A 14,351-nucleotide genomic window follows, 5' to 3' on the forward strand; every position below is an offset into this window, starting at 1 on the left:
TTTCTAATCAAATGAGGGGTCCTTTCAGAGTAGTGCAAGATTTTTTTTTTTTTTTGTATTATGTCAGTAAGGTTTTGTATTTGTGCTGTATGGCGGAGAACATCACTACTGGAAAGCAAACACTCGATATTTTGGGGATGGAGTGTTAGGCATATAGGGCTCGATTTTTCATCTTGAGGTGATCACTGCAAACTGGGTAAGGAAAATACCTTAATTGAAGTCAGCATTCTGACTGATGCCTGGGTATAAATCTCAATGATAGCTTTATCAAGATTGGGGACAGGGACAATGACAGACATGAGGGCAAGAGAGGGAGGAGAGTGATATTGACCAAATGGCTTTTCATTGTATTTGTGGTAAAGGGACCCTGAGAGAGAAATATCTATAAAAATAGAGGATATAGGAAAGTAGGAAATTTGGTATGTGCCATCAAGAGATAAAAGATAAGTGGGGAAGGTCAAGACGTGCCTGGGATAGTCAGGACTGAACAGCCATCGTTATACAATTATGGTCATTGAGAATAGCTGAACTGCATGAAAAAAACAATGTCTTCTGATTTAGGTGAATTGTCATTTCTTTTGAAGGCTTGTGCAGCTCGTGCCTGTTGTTGGGCCAATGCCCAGGGTTTCCAGATGGACACGACAACCAGGGGGCCCCATGACAACTCACTCCAGAGTCTAACACAAATGGAAAATGAAAGGCATAGCTCCTTATTAAGACTGTCTCTGTACTGAAACAGTGGCTTCCTGTACTGAGCATTGAGCTGAGGCTGTGGTTGCTGTTCCCATCCCAGTAGCGATTTCACTGACAATGGAAAGAGGAAGTCTCATTAATACGTCATATTGCCCGATATTCCTATAGTTTCTAGATGACATGCCAACACTTTTGCAGGAAATGAAATAAAATAGACCCAGAGAGAATTTTACAGTGATTTCTCATTTTTATATGTCCTATGGAATCCACAGTTTCTGAACAAGCTTGAGATTTACAAGTTACATGTCAGTACACATATATCCATGTATAAAAAAAGAAATCATGGCAGAGTTTGCCTAGAAGCATTTTAACAATGAAAGGGCTTTTTCATGTATGTGAAAAATGAGCAGAATCAAACACATTAAAGGTTGTTTTCAACTTCTGCATTCAGACAAGGAAGAAAACATAAATATGAATAAGAGTCAGGAATCTCACCTTTGTTTTATTTTAAAGTGTTAAAGTAAATGGAAAGAACTATATACAGTTATTTTCAGAGACATACTGGTCTATTCTTGAGAATGTTCATAATGAAGGAGATGTCAATTGATCTTATTTATACATAACCTAGAAATCCCAGAAAACATCTTATGTTGGAAAGGCAGAAGTTGAGTTGAAGATTGGAAAATATTTAAAGGAAACTGGAAAAATTTGATGAATAAAGACCACTCAAAGAAATAGCCAGTCTTGCTTTCCTTTCATTTAATTCACACAGTGTTATTAAAAATTATTTATTATCATATATTGCTTTTCTGCATTTGGCTATTAGAATCTGTATATATTTTTAGCCATGTTCTTATTCATGGAACAAATATATTTTTTCTATAGACCATTTATTTTTGTGAAGATAATAAAATGAAATGTGATGATACTGGCCTTATCCTTTCACTGAGGTGTAAGTCACTGAAAAGGATGCTTACTTGGTATTTGACTCTGGGTTGTTAGATTATGTTTCTGGATAGTTAACTTTCATATTTTGGACTGAAATAAACTTTGAGGTTAAAAAATTAGCTATTAATTCATTTAAAGCATGTGATTGACCTGAATTGGTTGTCTTAAGCACTGTGGCATGGATGGCTTCTATAGTGCATTGTAGGGATTAGTCTTGGACCAAGTAACTCTTACTTCTCAGAGAGATGTGATCATATTTGTGTTTCAATAAGATATTCTGGTTGTATTGTGGAGAATTGAGTTCAAGGGGCATGATTGGATAGAGGAGAAACACTGGGTAGGTAGTCCAATAATCCTAGAGAGAAGCACAATATTATACATTAGTTAAGAGCATGAACTCTGAATCTGGAGTTTCTGGGTTTGAATACTGATCTCTCACTTATGAGCTTTCTGACCTTGGGTAAGTCACTTAATACCCTATGTTTCAATTTTCCTATCAGTAATTTGGGGATGATAATAGTTCCTACCTTGAGTGTTATCAAGGTAAATACATGGAGTTAATGTACCATGCCAGGCCAAGGACAGGTACAAAATAGATGCTGTTAGTGAACCAAGATGGTTGGAATGGAGATAGAAATAAGTGGACCACCTTTGAGTATATTTAGGGTTTAGAATGACCGTGACTTAGCGATGGTCTGACTATGGGGAAGGGGGTTGGAAGAAGGTAGTTCACTGATTCCAGGTATTGCTAGAGAGCCAGTGATTGTGGGAGTGATGGGGACTTCCAAATAAAATATTGTATACATATATATTTTTAAAGAATGATGATCCTTAGCCCAAATATTTTGGAAATGATCTTTGTTTTGCATGGAGTCAAACACACTTTTTAAAGTTTTGTTGAAGTGTAGTTGATTTACAAGGTTGTGATAATTTCTGCTGTACAACAAAGTGATTCAGTTATAAGTATAAACACATCCATTCTCTTTCAGATATTTTTTTCCACATAGATAATCACAGAACATTGGGTAGAGGTCTCTGTGCTATACAGCAGGTCCCCATCCACTGATCATTCCATATGCCTCAATGTGCATATGCCAATCCCAAATCCCCAGTCTATCCCTCCCCACCCCTACCTGTCCCCTTTGGTAACTGTAAGTTCGTTCTTTCTTTTTTTCTTTTATAAATTTTATGATGATTTTTATTTTTCCTGCTATAGCTGGTTTACAGTGTTCTGTCAACTTTCTACTGTACAGCAAGGTGCCCAGTCACACATACATGTATACGTTCTTTTTTCTCACATTATCATGCTCCATCACAAGTGACTAGATACAGTTCCCAGTGCTATACAACAGGACCTCATTGATTATCCATTCCAAAGGCAGTAGTTTACATCTATTAACTCCAAATTCCTAGTCCCTCCCACACCCTCCCACTCCTCCTTGGCAACCACAAGTCTATTCTCCAGGTCCATGATTTTCTTTTCTGTGGAAATGCTCATTTGTGCCATATATCAGATTCCAGGTGTAAGTGATATCCTGTGGTATTTGTCTTTCTCTTTCTGACTTACTTCACTCAGTATGAGAGTCTCTAGTTCCATCCATGATGCTGCAAATGGCATTATTTTGTTCTTTTTTATGGCTGAGTAGTATTCCATTGTGTATATGTACTACATCTTCCTAATCCAATCATCTGCTGATGGACATTTAGGTTGTTTCCATGTCTTGGCTATTGTGAATAGTGCTGCAACAAACATGCTGGTACATGTGTCTTTTTCAAGGAAAGTTTTTTCCAGATATATGCCCAAGAGTAGGATTGCTGGGTCATATGGTAGTTCTATGTATAGTTTTTTAAGGTACCTCCATACTGTTTTCCATAGTGGTTATACCAATTTACATTCCCACCAACAGTGCAGGAGGGTTCCCTTTTTTCCACACTCTCTTTAGTATTTGTTGTTTGTGGACTTACTAATATGGCCATTCTGACCGGTGTGAGGTGGTACCTCATAGTAGTTTTGATTTGCATTTCTCTAATAATCAGTGATGTTGAGCCTTTTTTTATCTGACTGTTGTCCATCTGTATATCTTCTTTGGAGAAATGTCTATTCAGGTCATTTACCCATTTTTTTCAGTTGGGTTGTTGGCTTTTTTGCTGTTGAGTTGTATAAGTTGTTTGTATATTTTAGAGATTAAGCCCTTGTCAATTACATCATTTGAAACTATTTTCTCCCATTCTGTAAGTTGTCTTTTTTTTATGGTTTCCTTTGCTGTGCAAAAGCTTGTCAGTTTGATTAGGTCCCACTGGTTTATTTTTGCTTTTATTTCTGTTGCTTTGGGAGACTGACCCAAGAAAACATTTGTAAGGTTGATATCAGAGGACGTTTTGCCTATGTTCCCTTCTAGGTGTTTGATGGTGTCTTGTCTTATAATTAAGTCTTTCAGCCATTTTGAGTTTATTTTTGTGCATGGTGTGTAGATGTGTTCCAGTTTCATTGATTTACATGCAGTTGTCCAGATTTTCCACTTGCTGAAAGGACTCTCTTTTTCCCATTTTATATTCTTGCCTCCTTTGTTGAAAATTAATTGACCATAGGAGTCTGGGTTTATTTCTGCCTTCTCTATTCTGTTCCATTGGTCTGTATGTCTGTTTTGGTACCAGTAGCACACTGTCTTGATTACCATGGCTTTGTAATATTGCCTGAAGTCTGGGAAAGTTATTATGCCTCATGCTTGTTTTTTGTTCCTCAGGATTGCTTTGGCAATTCTGGGTCTTTTGTGTTTCCATATAAATTTTTGGATTGTTTGTTCTAGTTCTGTGAAAAATGTCATGGGTAATTTGATAGGGGTTGTATTGAATCTGTAGATTGCTTTGAGTAGTATGGCCATTTTTCATAAGTTGTTTTCAAGATCTGAGTTCGCTTCTGTTCTGCAAATAATTTCATTTGTATCCTTTAAAAAAATAGAATCCACATAAAAATGATATCATATTATGTTTGGAATTTTGTACTTTTGGTCCACCTTCACCCATTTCCTCCTCCTTACCCCTCACCTCTGATAATCCCAAATCTGATCCTTTTTCTATGAGTTTGTATTTGAAGTATAATTGGCCTATAACACTATGTTAGTTCCTGGTGCACAATATAAGGCGTTATTCCCATATCTTACAGAATGAGCACTGTGATAAGTCTAGTTACCTTCTGTCACCTTTCAAAGTATTATTGACTGTACCCCCTATGGAGTACATTTCATTACCATGACTCATTGATTTTTGTAGCCAGAAATTTGTAAGTCTTGGTTTCACTCATTCCCCACCCCTGCTCCCGTCTGGTGGCCATCTGTTTGTTCTCTGTATCTGTGACTTGGTTTCTGTTTTATTGTTTGTTCACTTGTTTTATTTTTTAGATTCTATATATAAGTGAAATTGTACCATATTTGCCTTTCTCTGTGTGACTTACTTCACTTAGCACAATATCCTCTAGGTCCATCCAAGATTTCATTCTTTTTAATGGCTGAGTAATATTCCCTTGTGTGTGTGTTCACACACACACACACACACACACACACACATATATATTTATATCTATGTCTCTCCATATATCTCACATGTGACTTATCCATTCATCTATTGATGGGCACTTAGGCTGCTCCTGTATCTTGACTGATGTGAACAATGGTTGCTGTGAACACTGTGTACATACATTAGCATTTTATTTTCTTTAGAAAAATACTGTGATGTGGAATTACTGGATTGTATTTTAGTTCTACTTTTAATTTTTGGAGGAACTTCCAAAGTGTTTTCCATAATGCATCATTTCATTTCCATGACATTACATTTTCCATTGGCTGCACCAGTTTACATTCCCACCTATAGTGCACGAGGGTGCCCCTTTCTCCACATCCTCCCAACACATGTCATTTGTTGTCTTTTTGAGAAAATCCATTCTGGCCAGTGTGAGATGGTAGATCATGATTTTGATGTGCATTTCTCTGACAGTGATGTGGAACATCTTTTCATTTACCTGTTAGCCATCTTTATATCTTCTTTGGGAGAATATCTATTCTTGTCCTCTTTCCATTGTTCAATTAGGTTGTTTGCTTTTTTTGATGTTGAGTTTGTATATATTGGATATAACCCCTTATCAATACGTAATTTTCACATATCCTCTCCCATCCAGTAGGCTACTGTTTTCATTTTTGTTGAGAGTTTCTTGCACTGTGCAAAAGCTTTTTAATTTGATGTAGTCCCAGAGCCAGAATTATTTCTTCAATGCTTTATAATTCTTTGAATTCCTCACATAAAGTGCTAAGCTAATAAATGCTCCTAAATTTAATGAATTATTGATATTAACCCTCTGTATTTTTCAGTGTGTCAGTTTGTTCATATTTTATATAAAAGAGTGTTAACTTTCAAGCAAATTTGTGTGATTGGATCCTTATTTCAATGATTCCTCCTTTCTATTTCCTCTGTTCTTCTAGTCTGCTCCCAGTTTTCAAGAGGAGTCTATGCCATTTTTGGATTTTATGACAAGAAGTCTGTAAACACCATCACATCGTTCTGTGGAACACTCCACGTCTCCTTCATCACGCCCAGCTTCCCAACAGATGGCACACATCCATTTGTCATTCAGATGAGACCAGACCTCAAAGGAGCCCTTCTCAGTCTGATCGAATACTACCAATGGGACAAGTTTGCCTACCTCTATGACAGTGACAGAGGTAGGTGACAAGACCCCTCCCTGTTTGTGACGGATCAGGTTCAAGACCCACATTTGACACTTACATGCGATGCTATAGAACTACATAAATGTATTAAAGTTCAGAGGCCCTCACTTGTACTTACATGTGATGGTCTAGAACTACATAATTTAAAGTTCAAACCCCACACCTGACACTTACATGTGATGGTGTAGAACTGCATAAGTATATTGAAGTTCAGAGGTAACTTGGTTTCATTCTGCTGTGTAAATGGATAATGCAATATGAATCCTAGGGAACACTGATAAGAAAAGAAACAAACATGAGAGTTGTGAATGTACAGTTTACAGAGACTGTGTTCACACCATGCTCACGTGTTCAGTTGTGGTGTAAAAACCATTTCTAGTGTTGGCAGCTAAGACCCAAGGATGACGGTATTATCAGTTCAAGGTTGTGAAGTGACTGCCTTGAAAATCAGTTTAAGTAAAATTTGGATGAATATATACATGAGAACGTCTACAGAAATGTATGGATATTAAATTCTTGCCCATACTAAAGCTTTCTCAGGCAGGGATGGTATTATTCTTGCTTTAGAATAAGATCTTTGAATTGCAGAGGAATTGAAAGACTGTTTCAGGATCCATCCATACATGGTTCTCCTGAACTCGGGTCTTTGGACCTTAGACCTGTGCTTTTTCACAATTCTCTGCACTTGTTTATGAGGAGCTGTTTTGGATTATCACGCAAATTGGATAGAGTCTTGGCTTATTATACTAGTTTTTTTGGGGGTGGGGGTGAGAATACTTCCTTTATGTTTCCCAAATCTTTTGTTGTGAAGTTTGGTATTAGCACACCTGATTGTCATACTTGTCATAGAATCCTAGATATTCTTAATACTTCCTGGGACTGTGATTCAGCTTCACTGGGCCTGTATATTTGCTTCCTAACATTGTAGGAATATTTTTTTGCACATGATTGTAGATTTTTCTCAAGGGAGTATTCACAACTGAACTCAACCACTATTGCAAAAGTAGATAAAAGCCAGCCTGTCCAGGAAGCAGCTTGCTTTAAAGGTTCAAGTGAAAACCAGAAGCCTCTTTCTACCAGAAGGGAGCACCTTGTCAACCTCCAAGGGTGGCCATCAGCCCCTTCACCATAGATCTGATGGAGCCCTGGACTGCAGCAGTGGGGGCCAGGCCTGCTGTCTGATTCCTTGTCCCAGTCTCATCCTGGGATTGAGGAGGCTCCGTGGAAAAGCCAGCCAGTGCTGCATAAACTGAGAACAATGGCTCTGCCAACAACTTTCCACTGCTTTGAGGAGGGAGGGCTTTGCTATACCCACAGGGAGTGAACAACCCAAACATATAACCCTTTCTTGCAAATAAGGATTCCAATTGCTGGATAGCCCTGAAGCATCCTTCTTATTACTGTGATAAGAGGGCTTATAAAACTAAGCTTCTCACAGTCTTCTTCTTACCTCTGCTAATGTCTTACTGCTCTCTTATGTTAATAAAACCAGCCTGAAATCTGGGAGGATTCTTAATAGCCCTTTTAATCTTGTCTCTTCTTTTTTTTCCAGCTCTTTTATTTTCATTTTTATTGGTTTAAATTGTATTTTATTTTTATTAGTGTATAGTTGATTTACCATGTTGTGTCAATTTCTGCTGTGCAGCATAGTGACCCAGTCATGCATATGTATACATTCCTTTTCTCATATCATTCTCCCATCCCCCATCATGGTTTATCCTAGGAGATTGGATAAAGTTCCCTGTGCTGTACAGTAGGACCTCATTGCTTATCCATTCCAAATGTAAGTTTGCATCTACTAACCCCAAACTCCCCATCCATCCCTCTTTTTATTGAAAATAAAATTAAAAATAAATAAATTTAAAAGATAATGTTTCAGGTATACAAAAAAGCAATTCAATTATACATATACATAGAGCTACTTTTTCTCAAATTCTTTTCCATTATGGTTTATTACAGGATATTGAATCTACTTCCCTGTGCTATACAGTAGGTCCTTGTTGTTTATCTATTTTGTATAGAGCAGTGTTGACTAAAAAAAACCACAACCTGAAAGTTGACAGTTCGGTTTTATTTGGGTGAACTTACGTCTTAAGTCTGGGAGTTAGTGGTGAGAAACCACTCCAAGGAGACAAGGGAAGAAGCTAGGATATATGAGTTTTGGAACAAGGGAAAATAGTAGGAACAAAAGATTTACAGATAACCAGATTTACAGAAGAAGATTTATAGAAAACCAGTTTTGATGGGAAGATGAAAGGTCTGGGCTTATTGGAATCACTCCTTTAATAGGCACCTCGGCTGTGGGCCAGTCTTTGTTACTTTCCTGAATTCCCTCAGGGCCCACTGGCTCACCTGTGGGAGTGGCTGTTCTCACAGATGACCGTGACATCTTTTGGCTACTTAACTACAGCCCTGGAGGCAGTATTTTAGAGCTATCTGAAAACTGCCCCAAAGAAGAAAGGAGGAATATCAACATATAAGTCATAAAGGTGAAGGGGGAGGTGCATGCAGCCATGCACACATTCTACAGAAGTTTGCTGCTGGTCTCATGAAGGTTACTACTAGTCACTGATGTCAGTCATCATTGAAGGATTTTAGTGTTTTTCTAGGTATGAGGAGCTGTAAGAATTGGGCTTATAAAACCTTCTCCTAAAAATAACTATCAGAAGACCTGTTCTGTCAGTTTTCCCAGAGCACAGAGTGCCTCACTCCCAGTCTCACCCTGACCTTCGCTCAGGGGGTGCTGTGGGTAGGCAGCTGCAGTGACTCATGTTTTACTCCATGTAGAGACTGATGGCAAGCTCTAAACTTCAGTTCACGGTAGTCTATATCTTGAATCCCAAATCCCTAATTTTATCCCCATCCCTGCTTTGTCCCTTTCATAACTATATGTTTGTTTTCCATGTTTGTGGATCTGTTTTTGTTTTGTGAATAAGTTCATTTGTGTCTATTTTTAAGATTCTCTATAAGTGATATCATTGGGCATTTGTCTTTCTCTATCTGACTTACTTCACTTTGTATGATAAGATCTAGGTCCATCCATGTTGCTAGCTCTTGCCTCCTCTTGATAGGATTTCAACCATCTAAATATCTTTTATTTCTCAGCATTTTCTGTGATATTGTTAGGCCTCCAGGCCAGGACAACCTCATGTGCTCATCCTTCCTCTTTCCGTTTCCACACTTGTTTCTCTTTAATCCATTTCCAGTAAAGCAGCCAGAAGTTTTGAATGCTTTTAAATGCTTTTCTGACCACATCACTCTCTAGGTTAAAACATTGCAATGGCTCCTCATATAAGGAGAATAAAACTGAAAATTCTTAACATGACTTTAAGGTCTTATAGTATCTTGTTCCTGCCAACTTAAACTACTGTCCTGCCCACTCACTAAGCTAAACTCATCCCATTAAGTTTCTTTTACTTTCTCAGATGCACCAAGCTCTTTCACCTTGAATCTCTGCACATAACTCTAAATCTTTCTTTTTCAGGCCTCAAGTTCTATAATATTTCCACAAAGATGCATTTCTCATTGCTATTCTCTCTGGAAGCAATCTCTTCTTTTCCCACATTGTACTTATCACTATTTATAATTAATATTGGTGTTCATCCTTTCATTCAAAAAGTGCTATTAAGCTCCTACTATGTTCCAGGGATAGTTTTAATCACACAGGTTAATATTATTCTTTTTACTAAAGATCTGGCTCTAAGCCCCGAGAAAGCAATGGCTTGTCAGTTCCCAGTTCTTAACTGTACACACAGTGCTTATTAAGATAATGCTGGGACACAGCTGATATAAGTAGTGTTACATGAATGAGCTCAACATATGTGTATTTTAAGTTTGAGAAATTAGAACCTGAGTCTTGCTTGCTAAATCAAAGGATCAGAAGATGAATTCTATTTATTCTCAAGGAGGTGGAAAGTGGCATTTTCATGTTAGGGGCACATTTCACCCTCACTGTGACACCCTATTTTGTTTTGTTTTGTTTTTTGATTTTTAGGAACACAGCATAGGGAAGTTCCCAGGCTAAGTGTCAAATCAGAACTGTAGCCTGAGACTTATGCCATATCCACAGCAACACAGGATGAGAGTCTTGTCTGTGACTCACACCACAGTTCATAGCAAAGCAGGATCCTTATTTAACTCACTGAGCGAGGCCAGGGGTTAAACTGCATCCTTATGGATACTAGTCAGACTTGTAACCCACTGAGCCACAACAGGAACTCCAAAACCCTGTTGTTGAATCTGAACTTTTGAGATAATTCAAACAGACAACAGCTGACAGAGAAAGAGGAACTCTAGTATTTGTATTTAAAGAGAGATTCTAAAGAAAGACAAGGTCTAGGAAGTAAATGATCAGATAATGATGGATGGACTTATATCCTGCTGGAAATAACCAGAAATATTTTGATGATTTTATTAATACTTTAGAAATATTAAGGAAAATTGAAGTGGTGAGATGATTGCCAATCATTAAATTACACAAATTGATTTGAGTTTAAGCACGTTTGTTGAGAGAAGAACATTAGAGTGATAATGTTAAGTAATTATATACTAAAGCTACAAATGACCTTGTAGATACATTTTCAAGGTATTATCAAATGGCTGCTCATATTTTAATATGAAGAGTATTACACTGGCTTTTCATCTGAATCTATTTTCAGACATAAATGTGTAAGACTCAAAATACTGGCAAAAGACTTGACCTTTATGTAATGTTTTACTTTGCTCGTGGAAATGAGATGTTTGTTCTCTGATCTTTTGTTGTTAATGACAATTGTTCTAGCTTTGCTGTCATATTACATTTTAAAAAGTTTATTCATATGTTCATCATGTGAACTGTTTTTTCCCCTTATTTGGTCCTTAACCCATTTATCATACACTTTAAGGAAGCACCTCTTAGTTTAAGTGTTACATGATTGGAGAAAGAATCTGTGTGCCTTCTCCATATTACATGTTTTTAAAAATAGATTCCACGATTTTATCTTCCAAATCATGTTCTATATGCCTCAGTTTCAAACATTTTGATCTATTTTTGATGTAGCACTCTTTTTGAAATGGAGCAGGACCCTATGGTCCTTCACCCACCCCTCCATGTCCTCTGCCTGCCTTTTGTCTATAGAGAAACTTTAGCTGAGGAATAAATTTAGGATTTCCCATTATGGCTCAGCAGGTTAAGAATCCAACACAGTGTCTGTGAGGATACAGGTTTGATCCCTGGACTCACTTTAGTATTTTAAGGATCTGGCATTGCCGCAAGCTGCAGTATATGTCACAGATGCAGCTCGGATGTAGTGTTGATGTGGCTGTGGTGTAAGCCTGCAGCTGCAGTTCCAATTTGACCCCTAGTCTGTGGACTTCCATATGCTGCAGGTGTGGCTGTGAAAAGAAAAATATTAACCAGAGAAGTGAGAAAATTCAGAAGCAAAGGAAAACAGTCAAACAGGACCAAATAATAAGTCCAAATACTAAGCAAAGTCAAGGCCCTTTAGATATTTAGAAGGATCTCCAGGGCTATAGATAAGATTCTGAGTCATGTCCTGTGAGCTGTCTTGCAGACACTGAAACCCCTACCAGATGGAAAAAGTTAGCAACATGGTAACCAGAGTGTAGCCATGACATAAGCTACCACAATTCCGAGAAGCGGCGTCAGGGAAATGGGAACAAATCTATCTTTGAACTGAAGACTAACTGTACTTAAAACAATCAAAATGATGCTGTTCAGACCACCCCATGACCAATTTCAAGGTGACTATCCATGCTGACAGTGCTGCCTCTGCATGTAGCCCCTCCCTTCCCCTATAAATCTCAGATACTCTCCTATACAAAGTCTTGCTCACTGATTGTTAATGGGAGAGTCTGCCTTTAGACAGTGCCCCCTGCCTCCATTGCTGGCCTCTGAAAATAAAGCAAACGTTCCTTTCTTTCCTTTCCACCTACTGTGCCTCTTTACTGGCTTTAGAGTGCTGAGTAGCTGGATCCCACTTTTGGGAACATTTACACTTCGTCGATTGCAAGACTGTTGTTTTGACTAATCTTTAATTTTGTGAAGGTCTAGTTTAGGGAAATATATTGTTAAATTTTAATTTCTCAATAAGTAATTTGGTGTTCTTTGGAACAGAATAGGACCCAAGTATGAGAATGACTCTCCAACAGTCTGCCCTGAACATGGTGTAAATGAAAAAAATAATTTTTCTATGTTTCTTTTTTGCACTGATCTTAGCTAAGCCTGCCAGTGAAAGTTTCCTGCTTTCAAATATCCATCCAAATGTTAAGCAAAACAAGTCTGGGTGAATCCATCAAAATGGTGGACAGAGGAGGCTATAGCTGCATCCTGAGCTTTGGGTAGTTCATCTTTGACTCTTGAGTTTGCTGGTGAGAGGAGTGCTGAAAATGTTCATTTGGTGCCCTGTGAACTTTTCTGACTACTGGTGTCTTCCCTTTATCCAAGCCATGTGGCTTCAGCTTAGCAGTGTTCTTCCTAAAAGCTGAATACATTACTCCAGAGAGAGTAGGTAGATAGACCTTTAACACCTTTCAGGTACAGAGTAATGGTACAGTAATGGTACAGAGTACAGCAATGCTGTATTAATGCACTACATGTAGTTTTTTGTTTTGTTTGTTTTTTGTTTTGTCTTTTTAGTGCCGCACCTGCAGCATATGGAAGTTCCCAGGCTAGGGGCTGAATTGGAGCTGCAGCTGGCGGCCTATACCACAGCCACAGCAATGCAGGATCCAAGCCACATCTGCAGCCTACACCATAGCTCAAGGCAACACCGGGACCTTATCCCACTGAGTGAGGCCAGGGATCAAACCCGTGTCCTCATGGCTACTAGATGGGTTTGTTACCACTGAGCCACAACAGGAACTCTCAAATATAGTCTTGTCTTTAGATATATGTGCACTGAATTTGAACCAGAACTTACTCAAAATGTTTTTATTTATGGGTTCAATGTCAATAGGTAAGATAATACATTTCTGTAGACAGTAGATAAAACCAAAACAAATGCTTTATAACTTGGTTTTAATTTTGAATCCTATACTTTATACCCTGAAGGGAACATGCTTTGATTCCAGTTCCAAGAAGGCCACATGCATAGAATAGAAATGCTTCCAGATGATAAATTTATTTTACGGTTTTCCTGAGAAAGTTAATGAGGGGACTATATGTTAATCTAATCTGGCCTCAGCATGCTGCCATGATTTAGGGATCATAAATATTAATTTCTGTTTCTGAACATGGATGGACCTAGAAATTATCATGCTAAGTGAAGTCAGTCAGATAGACACCAACATCAAATGCTATCACTTACATGTGGAATCTAAAAAAAATGGACATGATGAACAGATAACTGACTCACAGATTTTGAAAAACTTGTGGTTTCCAAATGAGACAGGTTTGGGGATGGGGGTGGGAGTTGGGATGGAAATGGTATAAAATTGGGTCATAATGATTGTTGTATAACTATAAATATAATAAAATTCATTGAATAATTATAAAAAATATTTGTTCCTGAAAGAAGAATAGGGACAGTGAATTTTAAATGGAACAAAGAAAATATTTTTAAGAAGAAAGGCATAGTCTGAATGACATACACTTCTTTTCGGTAATTGTTTGTAATTCCACCCATTAATGTGCAAAAGAAGATATTTAGACTTTGCCTTTTTCTTTTAAAGGGTCACACATGTGGCATGTGGAAGCTCCCAGGCTAGAGGTTGAATCAGAGCTGAAGCTGCTGGCCTATGCCACAGCCACAGCCAAGTGGGATACCAAGTTGCATCTGTGACCTACACCACAGTTCATGGCTTAACCCACTGATTGAGGCGAGGGAACGACCCCAAGTGCTCATGGATACTAATCAGATTCATTACTGCTGAGCCACAATAGGAACTCCCAGGACCTCACCTATTTTTTTATTTTTTTATTTTTTATTTCTTTTTTTTTTAGACTGCACCAGAAGCACATACAAGTTCCCAGGCTAGGGGTCCAATCAGAGC

General features: G+C 38.0%; 1 protein-coding gene across 3 annotated transcripts in view; it reads left to right on the top strand.

Moving 5' to 3' along the window:
- GRIA2 (glutamate ionotropic receptor AMPA type subunit 2) overlaps positions 1 to 14,351 on the top strand; it is a 160,448-nt gene that overhangs the window by 75,768 nt on the left and 70,329 nt on the right. For all 3 annotated transcript variants that reach the window (XM_047799294.1, XM_047799295.1, XM_047799293.1), the window contains exon 3: positions 6,114 to 6,353. In XM_047799294.1, the coding sequence (XP_047655250.1) occupies positions 6,114 to 6,353 (240 nt within the window). The remainder of the gene's footprint in view (positions 1 to 6,113; positions 6,354 to 14,351) is intronic.

Source organism: Phacochoerus africanus, chromosome 10, assembly GCF_016906955.1.
Source record: "Phacochoerus africanus isolate WHEZ1 chromosome 10, ROS_Pafr_v1, whole genome shotgun sequence".
NCBI lineage: Eukaryota > Metazoa > Chordata > Mammalia > Artiodactyla > Suidae > Phacochoerus > Phacochoerus africanus.